A 25,990-nucleotide genomic window follows, 5' to 3' on the forward strand; every position below is an offset into this window, starting at 1 on the left:
TGCTTAGCAATAGGAAGGAATCTAATGGCTCTTCTGCAAACTGAAAGGAGCCTCCCTGTGTAGCTATTGTCTGTCTGTAATGCTGAATTTAAAATTGTAATTACCATTTCGAGATGAAATTGAAGCTGGCCTTTGTGACACATTACACTTACCCTAGCATCTCAGCTACCCAGGGAATTGTACTGCTCCAGTTTAAGGCCCTTCTGCAGAAGTTCTGGTCTCTTGGAATTATGGAGCATTTTAGAAGTGTCAGACAAAGCTCTGAATCAGAAGCTAGTAAACTCTGCACTGGTAGGTGGTTTGTATTCTCTATATACCGACTTTGTGATTCTAGGACCAAAAACTTGGCTCTTGAAATGTTGTGACTAGAAACCAGGCCAATGATATTAGGGGAGGGGACTATGGAGGGATGGGGTTTGCAGACAAATTTTGGGGAGTAGGAGAGGGTGGGAAGTCTAGCTGCCATGTTTTTACTACCCTGCTCTGATGGAAAGGCTCTTAGAAATGTCAGCTGCTTTGAATTTTTAAACAAAAGGTCTGAATCTAGTTGTTCATCAGAGAGGTTGGTATCGAGATTCAGAAATCTCTGCCTGGCTTAAAAATTATTCTTTCCTGCTCTTTGGATTAAATGATGCACAAGTTTATTTGATTTTATTTAATCTTCAGTTAGTTCTCTAGATCTTTGTGTGTACGCTCTGTGCCATTCCAGGTACTATGGAAAGATAAAAATGAAGTATGAGGCATTTTTTCTACTTTCTAAATACTGACGATCCAGTTGAGGAGATTAGATGAACAGGCATGAAGTAAATCTCAAATGATCAAGATGGGAATGCCAGGTAACTGATAATAATCAGTATAATTATCGGCCATGTTGTAAAACTTTGGACTTGGAAACCAAGAGAAAATGTCACAGTAGCAAAATAACAAGGCTTCAATGCATGACCCTGAAAGAGGAGGTTAATATTAGTTTCAGAGTATTTCATACATCCTTCAAATTAGTTAGATCTCTCTGAAAATAGTTGTGTTTTTTTTTTTTAACTTGGAGACAGTTTTTTCCTCTGGATCTACAATTATTCTTTATGGGCACAGGCTCCCTGGTGTGTGTGATAGTCTTAGGAATTTAGCTGGTTTTAGATTAAGTGAAGGCAGCATCTGTCATATTTGACTAAATTAATATTGCCACAATTTCTACACGGGCATCATAATGAGAAGTGGTGAAAGACCTACACTGAAGCAAATTGTATTTAAGTGGCTTCAAAAATCAGGTGCCATAAACTTACAGAAGACCCCAAATAGACTAGTAGAAATAGAGTAAAATAATAGTATTGTTGTGTGTGTGTGTGTGTGTTGTGTGTGCATTTTAAATAAATGTAACAGATAGTTGTGGGGGCTAAATGTCTCCTTGTTCAGATGTTACTGGATCATCAGCTGTAAGGAGTCTGAGGGTAGGTATTTAAAGATAGTTTTTAGCATTTGAGTGGCAACAGTGCCTATAATCCTCCTTCTCTTCACAGAGTTTTCTTTGTCTTGCATCTAATTTTCAAGATCTTGTACACAATTCAGAACTAATTCAAAATAGTGGTAGAGCATTTGGGATAAACCTTCATCTGGCAAATAATGTTATGTCATATCCCTTGTTGCTGTGGATCGTGCATAACACAAACCACAGTCCCCTCAAGAGGCAGGCGCCCAAAAGCAAATAGTTTTAGCAAAGGCTGGTATCTGCTGCCTCCACGAATTTACCTTCCTCAGTGCAGTGGTAAAGATTTGTCAGTGATGTCCTCACTTCCTTTTTTCTATCCTAGCATTATGAGTTTAGAAAGACAGTCCTATACCTTATGATTCCAAAGCCCTTTCATAAGTAATGACATGTGTGTCCACCACAGCAAGTCTGGGAAGGGGGAAGGCAGATACAAATTCCTCTTCTGTGTATAATGAAACAGGCTAAACAAGGTAAAATGACTTAATCATAGGCAGTTATAAATTCCGGAAATAGGACTCGAGTCCAGTTCTCTGGACTCCTGGTCCAGTGCTCATTCTATTAAACCTGGTTGCTTTTGTAAAGTATTTCAGAACCATATACCTCTGATATTTTCAAGAGACAGTTAAACAATTGGTAGGCAGTTCACTTGTATGCAATTAATTAATTGGTTGCCAGTGATTTTTAATTTCTAACCATCTTCAAATATGAATCTCAGTTTCCTTCCCTCCCAGATTGAGTCATTTTCTGTACCTTTGGAGGTTTCAGAGACTATCTTTTATTCCTGGTGTCCTGTGTGTGTTTCATTGTTTGTGTTTAATTTCCCAGCAGGGCTAAGGACTTAGCACCAAAGCATTCCTGAGGAGAGGTACTTGGATACTGATTGGCACACAGGAAGACATTTCGGGCAGTTTGAACATTATTTCTTTGTTTTCCGAAACATTTCTTCAGGTAAACATCAAGGCCAGTAGAATAAACCCCTGACTTCACCAACCAAATTTTACTTATTTACTCTGTCATTTTAAAATCCACCTACCATGCACTTCCTTAAAATATATTCTGCCATTCACCTCCCCTTGATGGTGACTTAGAGATAGCCTCTCATTTTCAAAGATGGGCTGGCTTCCCTGCTGTTTTGAAATTTTTAAACAGCTGTATTGAGATATATTTCATATACCCTACGACTCACCCATTTAAAGCATAGCTTTGGTACCACCCACCGATCCTTAGTGCACTTCCAGGCTTGGTTTTGAAAACACTCAGGCTGCCAACTGCAGAAGACAGTTCGGTCAAGATCTGTGATGGACTCGGAGTGTCTGTTCTTCCTCTTGGCACCATGGGGTGGGTGGAGGATACAGTGAAGAAGCCCCTTGCCCTCTCAGGAGTTAATGGCTCATCCTGAGGATTTGACCTTCCGTTGTTACTTTGTTGAGGATGGGAAAGAGAGGCTGTGTGCCTTTTCTCAAGGACAGTGCTCTCTGGAAAAGTAGCCTCTGATTCTCGGTATCTGGTGCTCTGGCAGTGGAACAAGAAGTTCTTCAAGGAAAAGGGGCCAGGAGGGCCGTAAAGAGAAGGGATACCAGTTAGAACAGTGAAGAATGTGTCTCTAAGGAGTCAGTAGTGAAAAGTGTTCAGGAGAATGGATTTTGGTGTCACATAAACTTCTAAGTTCTGCTGATTGTCTAGCTGTATGATCTAGGGCAGCCTCTCTAAGTCTCATTGTTTTCATTTTAAAGTGAAGATAATGATTGTATCTTCCTCACAGAGTTGTCAGGAGGATTAAATGAGATGATTCATGGCAGTTCTCCCCGCCCAGAATTTGGAACCAGCTAAGTGCTCAGTGAATATTTCCGGCCGTTGCTACTAGCTGTTTTCATCCGTATGATTTAATTTTTTTTAATGTTTGTTTATTTTTGAGAGGGAGAGAGAGATACAGAGACAGAGACAGAGTGGGGGAGGGGCAGAGAGAGGGAGACACAGAATCCAAAGCAGGCTCCAGGCTCTGTGCTGTCAGCACAGAGCCTGATGCGTGGCTTGAACCCACGAACTATGAGATCATGACCTGAGCTGAAGTCTGACGCCCAACTGAGCCACCCAGGCTCCCCTTGTCCACGTGATTTATAAGGTTCTTAAGAATAAGGAGTGTTGTGTTTACCATTAGATCTCCAACCCCTATCGTCATAATGGACCAGTGTTCAACTGGAATGAATGCATTCCCCTGTCGCCCACTTATTCCCTCTAATCTCTTCCTGCCTCACTTATTGCACTCGTGTGTGTGTGCATATGCACACACACATATGTGCAAACTGCACCCCCTACTGATTGTTATATGGGCAAGAATTAGTAAAATAACTGCAAAGATATCAATTGTTTGTCATCCTGTGGTCATCCCATGAAAGGAGTGTCATTTCTCGGTACAATCAAGAGAATTAGAAATAACTATGTTAAATGAATTCGTGGTATATAGTGGTATTCATTGCAATAGATTCTTGTGTATAATGACAGGTAATTGGGGACAGAGGAGGTGAGAGTCTTGCCAGTATGTTTTTATGGTAGTAATGGTAGGACTTGCACTGGGACTGTTCTGGAAGGGGAAGGAGTCTAAGAATAATGTTAGTGTAGGCATACTTGATGGATGGTATATAGGAGATGATAAAAAAGAAAGAAGCAATGCGGATGATTCAATTGTGAGTCTAATGCCTGAAAAACGAGTTAGTAATACGATAACGATCTCAATTCACAATTAGCTAAGTGTTAGATGTCAACAAGAAATCTAAGTGGGAAGAACCAGAGAAGGGACTAGATGTACTTCCTAGATGAGCTTGTGCAGCCTCTTTCATTCACCCTTGGAGAGGCATCCCCTGAGGTTGTTTAATTACACCTTATTTCATTTTGGAAAGGGCTTGAGGCAGATCCCTGGCTATACTGTGAGTTAGAAAACATTGCCTGTATTCCACTCTGGATAGGGTGCAAGGGAGATTGAGTTTGGGGTCCATAGGGAACTAGTATCTTAATAATACTAATTATGTTTGCTGCCTTCTATTTTGAAACTGTCACACATGCTAGTGTAAATTGTTGCCATTGTTGAAGACAGGGTCATCTGATGTGGCTTTTGCTGTCATGAATTTCAGTGGATCAAGAGACAGGTGCTCTCACTGCCTGTGTGTATAGCCTTGAATTCTGAGTTAAGTCACTGACTTGCTCAAATTTTGGACATCAGTTTCCTCATAACCAAAAAAGGAATAATTATGTCTAATTTATTGGAGATTTTGAGAATTAACTTTGTTTTCCCCTAGCATAGTGATAATCAGAAGGAAAGGTGCTGTTCCATGAATTTGTAGTGTGAGTTGCAGGATGGAAAATGGATTAAGCCCCATGTTTTGGTACCTGGGACTAATTTATGCTTCCTGTTCATTGACACTTTCATACTGTCTAGTTGACCTATGCCCCAAAAAGATGGCTCTGTTGGATATAGAGAATGCTGAGAATGGAGAGGCAGAAGTTTGGAACACAGGAGAACATCTCTAAGATGTCTGAATGGCTTCCAGTTACTTTATTGTACCTACTGTGGTCACGCGGGATTTTCTTACACAAGAGTTCCTTGAGGCTTCCCCCTGTACTGCCCCAGCCATGCTAGTATATCACCAGTCCAGCTGCTGGGACTGACATTCCTGTGGATGTCAGTATAGGCAGTATAGGCAGTATCTTGGACCATATCCAGGGCTGGACTCAGCTATACTGGCGCTGTGATTATGCATGTGCTCCAGAATAGTTTCCAATGTGGTTTAATTCAATTTGTGATGTTTTTAAGTCCTGATTAAATTTTATGCATAATGATTATACTTTATTTGGGTATGTTTATAGTATCAGACACACTAGGTTTTTTTCATTAGTCAGAAGGATCTTGAGAAGCAGTGCTAACTGTGTGGAACAAAGGTATTTTTGTTCAAATTCAGATAAAAATTATAGGTACTAAACTCAGCCTTTGGACAATTATTGCTAATAATATGAGGCTGTTGCCAGTCACCTCAATACTCTTCTTGTCACCTTACGAAATGATGTAACATATCTAAATGGAAAAAAGGGGGGCGCCTGGGTGGTGCAGTCGGTTAAGCATCCGACTTCAGCCAGGTCATGATCTCGCGGTCCGGGAGTTCGAGCCCCGCGTCAGGCTCTGGGCTTATGGCTCAGAGCCTGGAGCCTGTTTCCGATTCTGTGTCTCCCTCTCTCTCTGCCCTTCCCCCGTTTATGCTCTGTCTCTCTCTGTCCCAAAAATAAATAAACGTTGAAAAAAAAATTTTTTTAAGAAAAAAAAAAATAAATGGAAGAAGGGCATCCAAAGTTAGGTTATCTTTTTTTTTTTTCAATGTAGTTAGGTTTTTAGGGGGTGTATGACTCTCTTTCCACTACAAAGCTATCAAATTCAGAAACTGGGTGACTTTATCTACTTCAGATAAAGGTTCTGTGGTGTAAGATTTGCTAAAAATTTACATGCTTAAAAAAACATGAGAATGGTGGTATGAAGAGGTTGGTAGATTCTCTGCCCAAAAAGCAAGGATAAAATTGGACATAATTATCAAAACCATTATTTTATGGACTCCTAAAATCAACCACAGCCGTACAAAAAACTGGGATGCTTTTATTAAAGGAAAACTACCGAACCACAGGTAAGAACAGTGGAAGTTTATGGCAATTCAGCCTGGGGATGCTCTAATTCCATCCTTCCCATTTCCTTTGGTATGGGGCAAGCTATGAAAACCAGCAGCTTTATTGTTGGAAGGTGATGACCTGATTTGGAACATAGGAGACTGTGGAAAAAATCCTTGATGTTGGGTGTTGTCAGAAATATTAGCTATCTCAGTGGCAAACAAACAGGGAACACCAACATTGTAGGTAGCCTGAAGTTGAGATCCTGGTTGAGGGCATGAAAGTCAAAAAACAAAAAAAAAATGGAATCGGAATGTAAATGGTATATTATAAAAGATTTATTTAACACAAAAGGATGAATAAGGAACAAAAATAAGGCATTAGACATTGTGGTAGGAAGAATAATGGCTTCCAAACATGTCCACACCTTAGTTAATGTAATCTGTGAGTATGTTATTTTACATGGAAAAGGAAATTAAGATTGAAGTTGGAACTAAGGTTGCTAACCAGAAAGATTATCCTGAATTATTCGGGTAGGCCCAATATAATGAGAAGCATCTGTAAAAGTGGAAGAGGGAGGCTAAAGAGTCAGTGTCAGAGTGATCAGAGCAAAGAAAACCTCAGGCAGCCATAGCTGGCTTTGAAGATGTGAGAGGGCCGCGAGTCAAGGAGCACAGGCAGACTCTAAAAGCAAGAAAAGTCCAGAAAATTCATTCTTCTTTAGAATTGCCAGAAAGGAATGCAATTTTGCCAATACCGTGCTTTTTTTAAAAATGTTTATTTATTTTGAGAGAGAGAGAGAGAGAGAGAGTGTGTGTGTGTGTGTGTGTGTGTGTGTGTGTGTGTGGTCAGGGGACGGGGGGAGAGGGAAACCAAAGCAGGCTCCACATTGTTAGTGCAGAGCCTGATGTGGGGCTTGGGTCCACGAACCATGAGATCATGACCAGAGCTGAAATCAAGAGTCACCCAGGTTCTCCAATAACACTTTGCTTTTTGACCAGTGAGATCCATGTCAGAACTAGGATAATTAATTTATGTGGTTTTAAGCCTCTAAATTGGTAACTTGTTACAGCAGCAACAAAACGCTAATACAGAATAAATAAAAAACAAACAGCAAAATGGCAGATGTAAATTCAAGATCTAGCTATATGCTATATATGAGACATATTTTAGATTAAAAGACACAAATATGTTGAAAGTAAAAGAATGGAAAAGATATTTCATTCAGAGAGTAATTATAAGAAGCTGGAGTGGCTTGCTGTACCAGTACCAGGCAAAATAGAATGTAAGACCAAAACAATGTTACTAAAGGCAAAGGTGGGGGGGCACCTGGGTGACTCAGTCAGTTGAGCATCAGACTTCAGCTCAGATCATTATCTCATGGTTCATGAGTCTCAGGGTTCGTGAGTTCAGGCCCCATGTAAGTTGCAGCCTGTTTTGGATTTGGTTTCTTCCTGTATCTCTCTGCCCCTCATCCACTCCCTCTCCCTCTCCCTCTCCCTCTCCCTCTCCCTCTCCCTCTCCCTCTCCCTCTCCCTCTCCCTCTCCCTCTCCCTCTCCCTCTCCCCTCCCTCCCTCTTTCTCTCTCTCTCTCTCAAAAATAAATATTTTAAAAACTTGTAAAAAAAGAAATAGAAAATCTGAACAAATCAGTAACAGATATTGAATTAGTAATTAAAAATCTTCCCGAAAAGAAAATCCCAGACCAAATGCATTCACAAGTGATTTCTACCAAACATTTAAGGAATAAATAACGTCAACTATTCATAAAATCTTTAGAAAATGGAGGAGGAAATCCTTTCCAACTCATTTTATAAAGCCAGGGTTAATGTGAGACCAAGACAAGACAAAGACATATGAAGACAAAACTACAGACTATTTTCTCTCATGAATATAAATTCAGAAATTCTCAATAAGATATTAGCAAACTAAATCCAAGTATTTATGAAAAAGATTAAATACCATGACCAAGGGGGCTTTATCCCAGAAATGCAAGATTGGTTTAACATCAGAAAGCAATTAATATAATCCATTATATAAATATAATAAAGAATAAAAATGATATGATTATCCCCATAGAAACAGATTTCATTTCATAGAATCCAATTTCATTTCATAGAATCCAATACCCATCCAAGAAATTAGAAATAAGAGTAATTCCTTAGCCTGATAAAAGGCATCTATGAAAAATCTACAGCTAACATCATACTTAATGGTGAAAGAATGAATATTTCTGGTAATCTCAAGAACAATATCCAGATGTTCATTCTTACCACTTCTATGCAGCATTGCAGTGGTGTATCTTCAGTGCAATAAGAGAGAGAAAAAAAGATAGTATAAAGTCATCTTGATTGGAAGAAAGGAAGTAAACTGATAGATTCAACACAATTCCTTTCAAAATACCAATAGGCTTGTTTGCAGAAATTGACAAACTGATCCTGAAAAAAGTATGTAACTTTAAATGTATATATTAGAAATCTCAGCAAGGTTTTTGTTTTTGTTTTGTTTTGTTTTTGCCAGCATTCCTATGAAAATGCAAGGAACTCAGAATAGCCAAGATATTTTGAAAAATGAGAACTAAGTTGGAAGACTTCCTGATTTCAAAACTGAATAGAAGACTACAATTAGTAAGATACTTTGGCACTGGCATAGGATAGTTACATATATCAATGGAACAGGGGCAGGAATCTAGAAATAAATCCTGACCTGAATGGTCCAATGATTTTCTATAAAGGTACCAAAGCAATTCAATGGAGAAAGGATAGTCTTTTCAACAAATGGCGCTGGAAATAATTAGGTGGCTATAAACAAACAGATTAATCCCAAACGTAAGGGCTAAAATTATGAACTTCAATAAAAAACAGCAGAAGTCTGAGTGCATTAATTGGACTAAGAAGTTTTAGATACAACATCAAAAGCAAGATCCACAGGTGAAGAGAAAGGATCAATTGGACTTCACTGAAAGTGAAAACTTTTGTGCTGAAAAGGATACCATCAAGAAAGTGAAAACACCCATAGAAAAAAATGGAGACACCCATAGAAAGTGAAAACACCTATAAAAAATATTCGCAAATCATATATTTGATAAAGGACTTCTATCCAGAATATATAAAGCACTCTTACAACTCAATAATAAGACAAACAAGTAGAGTAGAAACGTGTGGAAGATTGAATAGATGTCTCCCCAAAGAAGATGAACAAATTGCTAAAAAGCACATGAAAAGATGTTCATTACTCATTAGAGGAAATACAGACTAAAGCCACAATGAGATGTGACTTCATATCCATTACAATAGCTGTAATAAAATTCACAGAAAATAGCAAGGAGCAGTGAGAATGTGGAGAAACAGGAATCCTTATACATTGCTAGTGGGAATTTAAATAGTAGAATCACTTTGGAAAACAGCTTGCCAGTTTCTTAAAAACTTCAAAATAAGATTACCACAGGATCCAGCAATTCCATTCCTGGGTACTAGATATCTATGCAAGAGGAATGAAGCTTTATGGTCACATAAAGACTTGTAGATGAGTGTTTATAGCAGCATTATTCCCAGTAGTCCTAAATTAGAAACAATTCAGGTATCTATCAACAAGTGAATGAATAACAAAATTCAGTGAATTAATAGAATAGAATATTACTCTGCAATAAAAAGGAATGTCTGATACATGCTAAACATGAATAAATATCAAAAATATGCTGAGTCAGGAGTAAGCAATTTTGGGGTTTTTTTAATGTTTATTTTTGAGAGAGCACAAGTGAGGGAGGAGCAAAGAGAGGGAGACAGAGGATCTGAAGCAGGTTCTGCACCTACTCACCAACCTCGAGATCATGATCTGAGCCAGTTGGAGGCTCAACGGACTGAGTCACCCAGAAGCCCCATGAGTCAGCAGTTTGTTTTTTTTTTTTTTTTTTAAGGGTTAGATAGTAAATATTTTAGGCTTGCGGACCACATGGTCTCGTTTGCCACTTCCTAACTCTACCTTTATGGTTCTAAAGCAGCAAGGGATGATATGCAAATGAATAATGGATGTGACTGTGTTCCAATAAAACTTTATTTACAAAATAGGCAGCAGATAGTGTGCTAACTTGTGTGCTGATTGAAAGAAGCCAGATGCAAAAGACCACACATAGCAGGATTCCATTTATATGAAATTTCCAGAAAAAGTACATCTATAAATCTATAAAAAGTAAAGTTAAGGAAGCAGATTCCCAGTCCTGGCTGAGGGGTGGGGGGGTGGTTGGGAACAGGATTGACTGTGTAGGAGTGCTGACAAGACTGACTCCATCTTTTGGCCATCCATCTTGCTCATGTATGCTCCATAATCTGGGTCCCTTGGAGATTAATATACATACCTTAGAAATGCCCACCAAGGCTGGAATGTGGAGAGGCTTGCTTTGAACTTCCGCAAATTTCTTAAAGGTAACATAACACAGTTTCTCCCATTCTTAATGTACAAATGGCACCACAAGACTGATTAAAGTTTAGCTGTCAATTAGGTGTACGTGAACACTTTGATTCTCACTACAGTGCCCTTCTGTGCATCCTCTCACTCTGAAAAATCTAGACTAAGGTCTGGACTTTGAGGAGAATAACTGTGCAGCCGTGAATTATCTCATCTGCCCAGTCCTCTCTGTCAGGAAGTTACCCTGGTAAAACTCTGTGTGTAAACTATATGGAATTGCATGCTTTGTTTTTTGGTCTCAAAGTGCCTTCTCAGTTTGGAGGATACTTTACAGTCCTCATCCACCTTCTAACAGATGGCAAATTGGCACCAGGGGTGATGGAAATGTTCTATAGTTGGATTGTGATTAGGGTTGCACAACCCTCTTAAGTTTACTAAATATCAGCTAATTATACACTTAAACTTGATAAACTTCATGGCATGTAAATTATGTCTGAAAAACCCATTAAAATAATATGCCCTTTCATTTATCCGTGTTTTAGTGACCTAGCCATTATATCCATTACTGTTATCTTCAGTGAAAAGCTTATTAGTGACTCTAGTGGTCAGGCTTAGAGCAGTGCTTGGGGAGTTCTACAAGTGCCTTGGAACTTTGAACTCTTCCCTCTAGAGCAAAAGTTGATACGAGTTAAGTGGGTTCTTTTGAACTCTCTCCCAGGGATCTTATTATAAGGAAAACCCTAGTTAGAACTCTGAAAGAAGATTTATGACTTCATCAATGCTGCAGTTCCCTGAACCAAAAGTCAGGGGCTGTGGTTTTGGAGATGGATAAGAAAGGAGCTTTTAATTGTATGTATTTTATTCCTGCCTTCTTTTAAAATTCTTACAATAGCTAACTTAGAACAGAGTAGGTTAATTCATCTGATGCTTAAGGAATTTTCCATGTGTTTTGGTAATTATTTTATGCTAAAAAGAGAGCATTTACATGTGCCAGTTGTCTACTGTGATCATTGCATTCCCATCATGTGATCGGAGTTTCAGATGGGTCAAGGATTCAATTCACCATTCAATTCACCATTGGTAATTGCATAATTTCTTCCTGCATCTTACCAAAAGAGTAAGTTCATAAATTGTGGAACCATTGACATTTCTCATACATAGGCGAGTTCTCATAGAGCTGAAAATTATCTTGCTGGTGACAGAATTGGTCATACTGAAAAAAACAGAGCCACGTGATGGCTGGAGCAATAGTCTGCTGATTGGGTTTTATTCCTTCATCAGAGAGTATTTCTGAGATGTGATCTTGAAAGAAAACAGCCTTTTCTCTGGGCTGATGGTGTGGAATAAGCTCTAATAAATGACCTCACTGTATGATTGAGATTCTGTTAAGTCCTTGCCCTTAGACCTGAGTATATGAGCCAGTTCTTAGAATCTTCAGGAGCCAGAGGTGAAAATGTATCTTCTTAAGAGGATGCTCTAGGTATTAGTCATAGAGCTTTTTTTTTTTTTTTAAGTTTATTTATTTGTTTTGAGAGAGGGAGAGAGAGAAAAAAAAGGTGAGCAGGGCAGGAGCTGGATCCCACGAGATCACGACTTGAGCCGAAATCAAGAGTTGGACGCTCAACCAACTGAGCTACCCAGGTGCCCCAGAGCTCTTCTAAGCTTAGTGAAATTCGGTAGCTGGAGAGAATCTCTTAGACCAAATACAAATAATGTTTTGTGCTTACTGTGGCTTCTCTCCATCTTGTATACAGGGAGTCCTATTTATGAACTGTAATGTGCAGATGACTTGATGCCTTCTTTAAATCCTTGTAATGAACATATTGCTGTGAACCTTATTGGCACCAGTGAATTTCTTGACCGTGTGTTAGTCTGATATGGACTATCATCTTCTACTTGAATTCTTTCATTTTGTCAGTCATCCGTTTTGTCTGAATCTATAGAATAATCCTGCGTAGTGGTTTAGTTCTCATTTGAATGAGAGGCCAGATTCTGGCAGGCAGACATAGACTGAGACAGGCTTTTTAGAACTCTTACAGGCTCACTGTCTTCTAAAGATAGATCAAGAGTGCCTAATGGACCCAGGACTGTCTTCAGGGTCGAGAAAGAAACTCCTCTGTGAAGTCTCCTTACCTCTGCTGAGATTTTTGTTCTTTTTCCTTTGTCTTTCTTTTTTCTTCTGCTTTAAAATTTTTTAGTAGAGGCAGTGGTGGGAAATCAACTGTGAGAAACATGGGTATTTATGTAGAAAGTATACAGGTCTATTAGAAAATGGGCTTCAGCTCAGCAAAACTGAAGAGCCTCTAGGGATAGTACCTTTGAGTGTGAAATGTGCTGTTTTAATGGAATGTCAAGACTTGCTCAGGGGCGCCTGGGTGGCGCAGTCGGTTAAGCGTCCGACTTCAGCCAGGTCACGATCTCGCGGTCCGTGAGTTCGAGCCCCGCGTCGGGCTCTGGGCTGATGGCTCAGAGCCTGGAGCCTGCTTCCGATTCTGTGTCTCCCTCTCTCTCTGCCCCTCCCCCATTCATGCTCTGTCTCTCTCTGTCCCAAAAATAAATAAACGTTGAAAAAAAAAATTAAAAAAAAAAAAAAAAAGACTTGCTCAGACACTGTCCCCCTCTCTGACATCTGCCAGGAAAGATATCTCCTGGTTTCTGGTTGCAAATATTGAGCATCATAGGCAGATTCCTGGACATTTATCACTGGGCAGTTGCTATCTGTTATCTCTTAAAGTTTGGTTGTGGGAACCAAGTTAGCTGTTTCTTTTCTTTCTTTCTTTCTTTCTTTCTTTCTTTCTTTCTTTCTTTCTAATTTATTCATTCTGAGAGAGAGGGAGGGAGAGCATGTGAGTTGGGGAGAGGCAGAGAAAGAGGGAGAGAGAGAATCCCAAGCAGGCTCCATGCTGCTAGTGCAGAGCCCCATATAGGGCTCAATTCCACAAACCACTAGATCATGATCTGAGTAAAAATCAAGAGTCAAACACTTAACCGACTGAGCCACCCAGGTGCCCCAAGGTAGCTGTTTTCTTTGGGAAGAGATTTATTACAGGGAACTGGGTACACAGGCAGGGCTGGAGGAGTAGGCTCCAGGCTGACCTTCCAGGAATCACTTCTGGAATGCCATGTAGAACTGACCACCGAGGGGACTGCTGCCTCTGCTGTCCTGGGACGGTGGACAAGCAGGAGATCGTGCAGAAAGCACTGAACTGAGAAGACATGGATTTGGCTCCATCGGTGACTAGGAAACTGCTGCTGCGTCTGCGGGCTGAGGCAGTGCAGTGCCGCTGCGGGAGAGTCCTGGCCTCCATGGCCATGCTGCCAGCAGAAATAGCTGCAGCAGCAGCAGAAAGCACCCTCCATCTCACTGCCACCTTCCTTCCAGGCCCTGAGCAGATGCTTTAATTTGCATCGAGGACCTGAGTTGCTAGAAATCCTGGAATTTTTTAGTTTTGAGCCTTCAAGCCTCAGAGTACAGGAAGGAACACCCCTCCATCTTATCCCTTTACATGTAATCAGTTATGCTTAAAAGAACATGTGCATTTTTAACCATCTTAATTCAAATAAACATATGAATATATTGGAAGAATATGCAAAAATAAGATAGTCAAATAGGCACATAAAGTGCTTTCAGAAATTTAAATGCACCTCTATTGACTCCCAAACTCCCTAATTTAAAATATCTTCAAGCAAGGCAATTTCTGTGCAATATGTCTAGCTACAAGAAAAAAAAAAACATGCAATTAGAGGGCTCTTGTGGGTTCCCTGTTTATGTGCATATGAGTATACAACAAGTCCTGTGCTTAGAATAAGTGACTCTTTTTTTTCTGACCTGGGGAGAGTAGAGATGTGTTGTGTGTCCCAGCATGTGATGCTGTGTAATCAGAGAGCTAGGCTGGCTGGCTGCACCAGGAGGTTTTTCTCATTCAAGAACTTTTGTAAGATGGGGAAATTAGAACCTATAACTGCTATAGTCACTTTTTAGTTGATATGAATGGTACTTGATGACATTGTGCAGTGCAAAAACTCTGCTACCTCAGGAGGTTATTGTGGAGGGGTAAATAAGTTAATATGTGTAAGGTGTTTAGGGTGCTTGGCATATAATAAATACTGCGTAAGCGATTGCTATTATTATTATATCATTATTATTTTCTAAAAAATGGAGATAACCCGGGGCACCTGGGTAGCTCAGTCAGTTAAGCATCCACCATCGGCTCAGGTCATGATCTCGTGGTCCATGAGTTTGAGCTGCGCGTCAGGTCTTCCAGTAGAACCCCAATTCCAAGATGTTAGTTTACTTTTAGAAAATTGTTTTTCTAACCAAAATGACTTTCTACCACACGTATTCAGTATTCACTGTGTGAATTAAGGTCCCTGGCCTTTAAATTGGGGCAAGTTTGATGAAAACAATAGGTCGACCTTGATGAAGCCTAGGAATCCATATGAAGCTTAGGAATTCATTAATTCACATTTACATCAACAAAATACTTTTATCTGATCTGGCAGAAAACATTTTTGTACATGTATTTGGTAGACTATTGAATCATTTCTAGACTGTTGAATCATTTCTTGGGAGTTAAATAGAAAATACTTTCAGATTTTGTGGTTTTAAGAAAGGACTTTCTCTAGCCTGATGAATAGTGACAGTAACACAGACTTAGGGAATGGAATTCTTGGGGAAGCTTCTGGTACCTTTTTGCAGTTGCATACCCATTAGTAAGTGTTGTCCTGATGAGCAAAGCGTGGATTCTGGAGAGCAGAATGATGAAATTCCTGTATGAGAGTTAAAGTTCTTTGTGATTGAGATGAGGTGTCTGGGTGGGGCAAAGAGGAACTTTGAAGGTCTCAAACACGTTTGAAGAATTGTTAGTAATCTATCTGAAAGTTTTCAGCAGTGAGCAGCCATATTCCATTGAAATGATATAAACAGACTTTGCTTGAAACACTCTGCAGAGACATGGAAGTCAGGCGGGGCCGATCCTCAGCTAGGGTGGAGGGTGGGCTGAGGATGGGGCCCAGGATGACCCTGCCCTTGTATGCAGGGTGTTTTCTTGGGGCTGAAGTTTCCACAGCTGTGTACAAGCCTCTCTTCTCAGTCTTCAGCTGCTAAACTGAAAGTACTTTAACGATACCTCAAGTCTTGTGGTTACAGACCCTGGGGAGGGCGGGATGGGAGGAGAAGTGTGGTAAATTCCAAGGCAGGGAGGTTCAGGAACCTCCTGACTCAGGAAATACCAAGGTCTTCCAATAAACGGAACCAGCCTGTGTTGGTATATTTATCCACAAATGATAAAGTGAATAAAAAGTCTTGGATTTTATAAAATAAGGGCAATTGAACAGATCGACTGAGTACCCACTGTGCATAAGACCCATTGCATGACAAGAGATGTGAACCCAGCCCAGTGTCCCAGGCCTCCAGTGTGGGACCCCAGAGTGAGGCCCAATTTCTTCTGATACTTGAATTACAATAAAGTAAGAATCGCTTCCCCCACTTTGCATCTAATATGGATCATCACTGGAAAGTCCATCTTTCAAAGAGTTCCTTGGAAATATGTCCAAGAATTCTTGGTGCTGCTTTTTCCTGTCCCTGCTTGCCTGCTGGTGCTCCTCTAGGCCAGCTGTCCTATCCTAACCACGTCAGAGCCTCACCTGTTGGTCCCAGGTGTCTCTGCTGCTGATGCAGAAGCTTCGGCCAATCTACAGAGATGCTCCTATGAAGCCCGCTCTCTTCACCGGCACCCCTGGGGCTTGTGTCTGTTAACTAGCCTGGATCGCATGGCTTCCGTCTTCCCTAAGCCCTGGCACTGATTCTGGGGCACCAGTTCCAGCTCAGACTCCTCTTTGCTTCTAGTGACTTGACTCTTAGGAGCCCCTTTCATCCTTTCCTACAGTCTGATCTGGTTCTGTCTGTGCTACATGGGGCTACACGGTGCACCTCGGCCATTGTACCTCCAAAAAAAAAGAGATGGGGTTGTGGTCTCTTTCCACAAAGGAGGCTTTATGGAAATGCACGGTGCAATCAGATGTATGGAATTGGTGTTACCCAGCTTTCCCAAGAAGCACTGAGGACTAGAACACCAGAGGATTACTGGGGCAAGGGCTACACTTTATTCCTTCTGCTGAAAGCCCTTGCCTGCTTAAAAATACTCTAGAGATACCTAAGGTAAGCAAGAAAGACACAGCCTCCTTTGTCACATATGAGGGAGTGGCAGCGTTGAGGAAAGGCCTCCGTAAGCAGAGGGGAGGCATCCTTGGAGATTGAGGTGCTAGGAGGAAAGATGGGGGAATGGTGGGGGGGGGCAGGTAATTCATGATGCCTGGGAAGCAAGGCTGTCCAGTGCATGGTGGGACACCTGAGCTTTGTCCAAAGGAGACACAGAGGAAGGGACCCTGGAGGCATCTAAATAAGCAAGCACCTTGTGTTACCAAAGAGGAAAATGAGAACCTGAGAGACAAAGAAATCTTCCAAGGCTTCTCAGTGAGATAAGCCCATTAAACAGTTGTTTCTGCCATCACATCATGCTGCCCTCTCCATGGGTGAAGGAGGAGAATAAGGATGGAATTGCGGAGAGATTTTAAAAGAAAGGAGAGTTGTCTCCTGATCTCCCTCATGAGGTGGCTGCAGTCTTCAAGTCACAGGTGATGTGGCGATGTCTGTGGAGAGTGAAGGACAGGGGTGACCCTGGCAGTATGCACTTAGAGTACTGCCATTTGTGCTGCTAGCAGCATTGAGGCTTTTGCCCTCGGTGGGGAAGGTGATGGATCCAAAGCTGTTGCATAAGGGACCTGTGGCCATCATTGATCAGTCAGCATTGTTAAACTAATCACTAGAGTAGAATTATACTGTAGGCTGCTCAGAATCTGTCTGAAATCCTTGGAGGGTCTTTAAACTGCACACTTCAGTACACAGTTGGACGGCAGTCATATTCTCCTCACTGCACTTTCTGTAAGATTCAAAGCAGGCACAGAATTTAAAACAAAAGACCACAAGAGCAGCTGCGGACACGAATGTCTGCATTCTGACCCTCCACCTCTCTGCGGCTGCCTCCAGGGCACATGAGGAAAAACAGAAGCCTTGCCTGGCAAGTTCTGATGGAATGATCCCAGACAGGGAGTATGGAGCAGCTAAGACTGTAACTGAACGTGATGGAATCAGACGAATTTGGTATTCAGCCATTTTCTGCAGACTCCCAGAGTTGTGCTGCCTTGACTCACTTTCCAACTTCAGATCTCAAATGAGCTTTCCACACTGCCAGCAAATCCTCGTGTCACTATTTTCCTACACTCTGGGATGACCATTTCATGCCTTCTCTCTTTAGATCTCCACACTCCTCTCCATTCTTGGTTGATGGTCCTATCTCTTATTTCACAGTGAAAAAGAAATACCTCAAAGATAACCTCTTTCCTCCACTAATTTCATAAGCCCACCACACGTGGACTCTTGATCTACTCTCTCCCTGTGGCACTGGAAGAATCATCTCTGCACTGCCTTTAGGTCATCCCCTCCACTTTACCCCCACCTCACCCCTTGTCTCCTCCTCAAGAACTCTTGTCATGCAGTTACCCTATTCTCCCTGAGCACCAGATTCTCCCTCTATTCTTCATAGCCATCAGCATGCCAACCAGTCTTCAATTCACCCATTTTATCTACTGCTCCATTTTGCTGCCTGTTGGCAAAGCAAAATGTCTTAAAAGAGTTATCCACACTTAACGTCTCCAGTTCATCACCTCCTTTTTTTCCTCTTTTCGGATTTTTACTTTGCCAATCCTGAAATGACTTGTATCTAGATCACCAAGGACCTACATCTTGCCAAAGCCAAAGCCCTCATCGTAGTCAACCTCTTGCCAGCATTTGACGGAGATGATCACTTCCTCTTTGTTGAAACGCTTCTCTTCTTTGCCTCCCAGAGTCCACATGTACCTGATTTTCCTTTGACTTTACTCTTCTCCCCCTTTTGGTCTCCTTCTCTGGCTCCTCTTCTGCCAAATCTCTACTGGTTGTGGGGCCACAGGGCTCTTTCTGACCTTTTCCCCTGACTAAAAACTGTCCACGTAAGTAAGCTCGTCCAGTGGCAGGATTTTAAGTCCAATTTAAATGTTTAATACTGTCTGATTTACATTTCCAGTCTGAACATTTCTACTTGAGTTTCAGGCTGTTAATGTATAATAGCCCCATTGATTCTGCCACTTAGATATCTTTAAGAGACATCTTTCAATTTAAAACCAAAGTCTTGATTTTCTTCCTCAAACCTATCCCTTTCCCATTTCAGGAAATGGCGTCATTGTCTACCCAGCTGCGGAGGCCCCAAACAGCGGTACTATTCTTGATTCCTCATTTTCCCTGAGACTTTGTATTAATTTCAATCCACACTTCACAAGGCAGCCAGAGTAACTTGTCCAACATGTAAATCAGATTATTATTCCTGTCAGACACCCCCTGGTGGCTTCCCAGTACCAGAGAACAAAATCCAGCTCTTTAACTTGGCTTAAGACGTGCCTGGTAATCTTGTCTGCTCTCCACCTTCATCACCCTCCCCCTGGCCCTCATGTTCACCAGGCTGCAACCACATGGGATGCTTTCTGTCCCTCTAGGCATGCTGAGCTTCTAGGTCTTTCCATTTGCTGTTCCACTTGAAACACCGTTCGCCCAGGACTTCATGCAACCTTTTCGCTGTTCCTTTTCGCTGTTCAAATCCTAACTCATGAGTCCCCTCCATAGAAAGGGCTTCCCAGCCCTCCTAGCAGATATGCTGTCTCTCTCATAAGCCTCATTATGCTCCACATAGCTCTTCTTTTCAATACCTGATTTACCTTATTTATTTGGTGATAGATGTACTATGAGCCCTCCAATAGATCATAGGTTCTGTGAGCAGCCATTTGATTCTCTGTGTCCACTGCTATACCCCAGCTCCTAAAAAGAGACTGCCACAAGATGCTCAATAAATATTTTGGGTCTGACTAAAATGGACTACCTTTTGCATTTTGTGGCTTCTACCCTCCCTCACAAGGTGTGTTTCATTTTCGAATAGTAAAATCCACCATTTTTATGCATTAAAATTTTATACATTTATGCATATAAATTCCTATATGTTAATAGTCACCAACAATCAAGAGGGAGAAGATGGCTTGTTTACACACCTCCTCCCCAACTATCTCTAAAAATTTCTACTTCGGATTCTTCAGAATATCTCAACTAACTTTGTGGATACCCCTCCCTGTCCCCTACATACATACATGGGTACATGCTCATTCACAACTTTGTACACACTTTATACACACCCTCCCCAGATAAGCCAGCATTCGTTCCTCACTCCCATGGAAAAGCACTTCTTGAGTGTGTATAGAATTCTGTAGAAAGAAATATAGAAGGGTTTTTACAATTATTATTTTAGTTTGTGGGGAAATTGACTTGATGTAAAGGGTATAAGTATTGTTCCACATTAGTGTCCTGTGTCATATCTTAATCCAAAATAGGTAACAAATGCCTATTGGGGAGTTGAAACTAATGTACGGAAATATCATCTTCCCCTCCTTTTTCAGATAGTTAGTTACAAAGTTCCGCAGAAAAGAAAATGATAAGCAAATTTAAAGTTTGTTTCTTTCTCTCTCTCTCTCTCCCTCTCTCTCTCTTTTGGTATTTTGCATGTTAACCATTTCTAGTGCATTCACTGTATTTTCTTTTTTTATTTTAATTCCAGCACACACAGTATTATATTAGTGTGAGGTACACAATATAGTGATTCAACAATTCTATACCTTCCTCAGTGCTCATCATGATAAGTTTACTTTTGTTTTAATTTTTTTAACATTTATTCATCTTTGAGAGACAGAACACAAGTGAGGGAGGGGCAGAGAGAGAGGGAGACACAGAATCTGAAGCAGGCTCCAGGCCTGAGCTGCCAGTACAGAGCCTGACATGGGGCTTGAACCTACGAACTGTGAGATCATGACCTGAGCTGAAGTCGGATGCTCAACAGACTGAGCCACCCAGGCACCCCTATGATAAGTGTACTCTTCATCCCCTTCGCCCATTTTACCCATTTCCTCCTCACCTTCTCTCTGGTAACCATCAGTTTGTTCTTTAAGAGTCTGTTTTTTGGTTTATCTCTTTTTTTTCTTTTTTCATTTATTTTGTTTCTTAAATTCCACATATCAGTGAGATCGTATGGTATCTGTCTTTCTCTAACTTATTTCACTTAGCATTGTACTCTTGAGATCCATCCATGTTGCTGCAAATGGCAAGATTTCATCCTTTTGATGGCAGAATAATACTCTGTTGTATATATATACTGCATGTTCTTTATCCATTCATCCATTGGTGGACACTGGGCTTCTTGTCTTTTAGTTTTGTTGATTGATTCCTTTGCTGTGCAGAAGATTTTTATTTTGATGTAGTCCAAATCATCTATTTGTGCTTTTGTTTCCCTTGCCTCAGGAGATATATCTAGAAAAATGTTGCTATAGCAAATTAATTATAGAAAAGTTACTGCCTATGTTCTAAGATTTTTATGGTTTCAGGTCTCACATTTAGGTCTTTCATCCATTTTGAGTTTATTTTTTGCATGATGTAAGAATACTTACAGCATATGGCTGTCCAGTTTTCCCAACACCATTTGTTGAAGAGACTTTTTTTCTCCTTGCATATTCTTGCCTCTGTTGTTGAAGATTAATTGACCACATAATTGCGGATTTATTTCTTGTACTTCTGTTCCATTGATCTATGTTTTTGTCCCGGTGCCATACTGTTTTTATTACTACAGCTTTATGGTATATCTTGAAAGTTAAGATTGTGATACCACCAGTTTTGTTCTTTTTCAAAATTCTTTGGCTATTTCGGGTCTTTAGTGGTTTCATACAAATTTTAGGATTATCTGTTCCAGTTTTGTGAAAAATGCTGTTGGTATTTTGATGGGGACTACATTAAATCTGTAAATGCTTTGGGTGGTATGGACATTTTTTTTTAAAGTTTACTTAAGTTTATTTGAGAGAGAGAGAGACAGAGAGAGGGTCAGAGAGAGAGGGAGACAGAGAGTCCCTAGCAGACTCTGTGCCATCCAGACAGAGCCTGACAGGGAGCTCGATCTCATGAAGCGTGAGATCATGACCTGAGCTGAATCAAGAGTCGGACACTTAACTGACTGAGCCACTCAGGTGCCTGTGGTATGGACATTTTAACATTTGTTCTTTCAATCCGTGAGCATAGAGTAACTTTCCATTTGTTCATCTTCACTTTCTTTCATTGATGTTTTAGTTTTCAAAGTGCAGATCTTTTCACTTCTTAGTTGAGTTTATTCCTAGGTATTTTATTATTTTTGGTGCAATTATAAATGGGATTATTTTCTTAATTTCTCTTCTTGCTACTTCATTATTAGTGTATAAAAATGCAATAAATGTCTGTATACTGATTTTGTATACTGTGAACTTACTGAATTCATTTGGCAGTTCTAGTAGTTTTGTGGTGGAGTCTTTAAGGTTTTCTATATACAGTATTCTGTAATTCAAATAGTAAAAGTTTTACTTCTTCTTTACCAATTTGGATGTCTTTTATTTCTTTTTATTATCTGAGTGCTGTGGCCAGGACTTCCAGTACTATGATGAGTACAAGTGGTGAAAGTGGATATCCTTGTCTTGTTCCTGATCTTAGAGGAAAAGCTCTCAGTTTTTCACCATTGATATGATGTTAGTTGTGGGCTTTTCCTATATGGACTTTATTATGTTGAGGTATGTTCTTTCTAAACCTACTTTGTTGAGGGTTTTTTTCATGAATGGATGTTGTACTTTGTCAAATGCTTCTTCTGCATCTATTGAAATGATCACTTGACTTTTATCCTTCTCTTGTTGATGTCATGTATCACACTGATTTGCAAATGTTGAATCACCCTTGCATCCCAGGAATAAATCCCACTTGATTGTGGTGAATAGTTTTTTTTCTTCTTTTTTTTTTTTTCAACGTTTATTTATTTTTGGGACAGAGAGAGACAGAGCATGAACGGGGGAGGGGCAGAGAGAGAGGGAGACACAGAATCGGAAACAGGCTCCAGGCTCTGAGCCATCAGCCCAGAGCCTGACGCGGGGCTCGAACTCACGGACCGCGAGATTGTGACCTGGCTGAAGTTGGACGCCCAACCGACTGCGCCACCCAAGCGCCCCTGAATAGTTTTTTTTTTTTAATGTATTGTTGGAATTCGTTAGCTAATATTTTGTTGAAGATTTTTGCATCTATGTTAATCAGAGATATTGTCCTGTGGTTCTCAGTGCCTTTATCTGGTTTTGGTATCAGGGTAATGCTGGCCTCATAGAGTAAGATTTGAAGCTTTTCTTCCTCTTCTATTTTTTTGGAATAGTTTGAGAAGAATAGGTTTTAACTCTTCTTTAAATGTTTGGTAGAATTCCTACAAAGCCATCTGGTCCTGGACTTTTGTTTGTTGCAAGTTTTTTGATTACTGATGTAATTTCATTGCTGGTAATCAGTCCATTCAAGTTTTCTATTTCTTCCTGATTCAATTTTGGAAAGTTATATGCTTCTAGGAATGTCTAGGTTGTCCAATTTGTTGCCATATAATTTTTCATAATTTCTTATAATCGTTTGTATTTCTGTGGTATTGGTTGTTATCTCTCCTCTTTAATTTCTGATTTGTTTGAGATGTCTCTCTCTTTTTTTTTCTTTGATGAGCCTGTCTGTCAGTTTTGTTTACTTTGTTGATCTTTTCAAAGAACCAGCTCCTGGTTTCATTGTATTGTTTTTTTTTTTATTCTATTTCATTTATTTATGCTCCAATTTTTATTTTTTCCTTCCTCCTGCTAGTTTTGGTGGTTTTTTTTTCCTTTTTCTATCTCCTTTAAGTGTAAGGTTAGATTTGTTTACTTGAGATGTTTCTTGCTTCTTGAGTTAGGCCTGTATTGCTATAAACTTCCCTCTTAGAACAGCTTTTGTGTTCTAAGATGTATGAGCCTGATGATTTTGTGTTTTGTTGTATGAGCCTGGGTGGCTCAGTCAGTTGAGTGTCTGACTCTTGATATTGGCTTAGGTCATGATCTCACAGTTGTGGGATCAAGCCCCTTGTCAGGCTCTGTGCTGAACGTGAAGCCTGCTTGGGATTCTCTCTCTGCCCCTCTTCTGCTCATGTGCGCTCCCTCTCACTCTCTTTCTCTCAAAATAAATAAATAAATTTAAAAAATAGAAAAGAACAACTTTTGCAGACCGCCTGGATGGCTCACTCACTTAAGCATCTGACTCTGATTTCACCTCAGGTCATGATCTCATGGTTCATGAGATCAAGTCCACATCAGACTCTGCACTGACAGTGTAGAGCCTGCTTGCATTCTTTCTCTTCCTCTCTCCCCTCCCTCTCAGAATAAATAAATAAACTTTAAAAACTATGTTTAGGGTACCTGGGTGACTCAGTTAGCTAAGCATCTGACTTTGGCTTAGGTCATGATCTCACGGCTCGTGGGTTCGAGCCCCACCTTGGGCTCTGTGCTGACAGCTCAGAGCCTGGATTCTGATTCAGATTCTATGTCTCCCTCTCTCTATGCCCCTCTCCCACTCATGCTCTGCCTCTCTCTCAAAAATAAACATTAAAAAATATGTTAAAAAAAATAAAAAGAACAGATTTTGCTGCATCTCAAAGATTTTGGACCATTGTGTTTTCATTTTCATTTGTCTCTCTGTATTTTTTTACTTCCTCTTTGATTTCTTGGTTGCCCCTTTCCTGTTTAGTGCCATGTTATTTAACCACTATGTATTTGGTTCTTTCTAGATGTTTTTCTTGTGGTTCATTTCTAATTTCATAGCTTTGTGGTCAGAGAAGATGCAGAGTATGACTTCAGCCTTTTTGAATTTGTTGAGACTTATTTTGTGGCCTACTATGTGATCTTTGCTGGAGAATATTCCATGCGCACTTGAAAAGAGTGTGTATTCTGCTTTTTTAGGATAGAATGTTCTGAATATATCTGTTAGATCCATCTGGTCCTATGTGTCATTCAGAGCTGCTGTTTGTTGATTTTCTATTTGGATGATCTATCTATTGATATAGTGGGGTGTCACCTGCTCTTATTGTATTACTATCAATCACTTCCTTTATGTTTGTTATTAGCTGATTTATGTATTTTGGTGTTTCCATGTTGGCATAAATATTTACAATTGTTATATCTTGCTGGATTTTTTCCTTTTGATTATATAGTGTCATTCTTTGTCTCTTGTTACAGTCTTTGTTTTAAAGTCTGTTTTGTCTGATATAAAAATTGCTACCCTGGCTTTATTTTCACTTCTATTTCACTGATAAATGCTTTTCCATCCCTTCCCTTTTCACCTACATGTGTCTTTAGGTCTGAAATGAGTCCCTTGTAGGCAGCATATAGATGGATCTTGCCTTTTTATCCATTCTGTCACCCTACGTCTTTTTACTGGGGTGTTTAGTTCATTTACACTCCCAAGTAATTATTGACAAGTATGTAATTATTGCCATTTTATTACTTGTTTTATAGTTGTTTTTGTAGTTCTTTTCTCTTACTTTCTTATCATTCTGTCTTCTCTCAGGGTTTGCTGGCTTTCTTTAGTTACATACTTGGATTCCTTTCTCTTTATTTTTTGCATGTGTATTACTGGTTTTCGATTTGTGGTTACCATTAGGTTTATATATAGCATCTTATGCATCTAGCAGTCTATATTAAGTTAATGGTCATGTAAGTTTGAACCCATTCTTTACTCTTCTCCCCTCCTCCATGTTTTAGATATATGGTATCATATTTTGCATCCTTTTGTGAATCCTTTGTCTGATTTTTAATAGATACACTAAATTTTACTCTGTGTGCATCCTACTTTTCTTACTTCTGCTAATGGTTTTTTTCTTTTCATTCCAAGAGTCCCCTTTAACATTTCTTGAAGGGCTGGTTTAGTGGTCATGAACTTCCTTAACTTTTGCTTCTCTAGGAAACTCATTATCTCTCCTTCTATTTTGAATGATAGCCTTGCTGAATAGAGTATTCTTGGCTGTAGGTTTTTCCAGTCAGCCCTTTGAGTATTATCATGCCACTTCCCCTTATTTTCTGCTGAGAAATCAGATTATAGCCTTATGGGGTTTCCCTTATATGTAACTATTTACTTTCTTCTTGCTGCCTTAAAATTCCCTCTTTATCCCTACTGTTTGCCCTTTTTATTACTATGTTTCTTGGTGTGGACATCCTTGGGTTGATTTTATTGGGGGCTTATGTGCCTCCTGGATCTGGATTTCTGTTTCCTGGATTTGAGACGTTTTCAGCTGTTATTTCTTCAAATAAATTTTCTGCCCCCTTTTCTCTCTCTCTTCTCCTGGGATTCCTATAATGCAAACGCTATTATGTTTGATGTTGTCTCTGAGTTCCCTATGTCTATTTTAATTTTTATTTTTCTTTTTCCTCTCCAGTTCAGCTTGATTGGTTTCCATTATTCTGCCCTCCATGTTGCTGATCTGATCTTCTGTT

The 25,990-nt window shown here is 40.1% G+C and overlaps 1 protein-coding gene across 4 annotated transcripts in view; it reads left to right on the top strand.

The window, feature by feature from the left end:
* RASGRF2 (Ras protein specific guanine nucleotide releasing factor 2) overlaps nucleotides 1–25,990 on the top strand; it is a 240,714-nt gene that overhangs the window by 153,296 nt on the left and 61,428 nt on the right. For 2 of the 4 annotated variants that reach the window (XM_023257887.2, XM_023257908.2), the window contains exon 18: nucleotides 18,799–18,843. The exons of the other annotated variants lie outside the window; for them this stretch is intronic. In XM_023257887.2, coding sequence (XP_023113655.1) covers nucleotides 18,799–18,843 — 45 coding nt within the window. The remainder of the gene's footprint in view (nucleotides 1–18,798; nucleotides 18,844–25,990) is intronic. 4 annotated transcript variants of the gene reach the window in all.

Source organism: Felis catus, chromosome A1 (genome assembly GCF_018350175.1).
Source record: "Felis catus isolate Fca126 chromosome A1, F.catus_Fca126_mat1.0, whole genome shotgun sequence".
Classification (NCBI taxonomy): Eukaryota; Metazoa; Chordata; class Mammalia; order Carnivora; family Felidae; genus Felis; species Felis catus.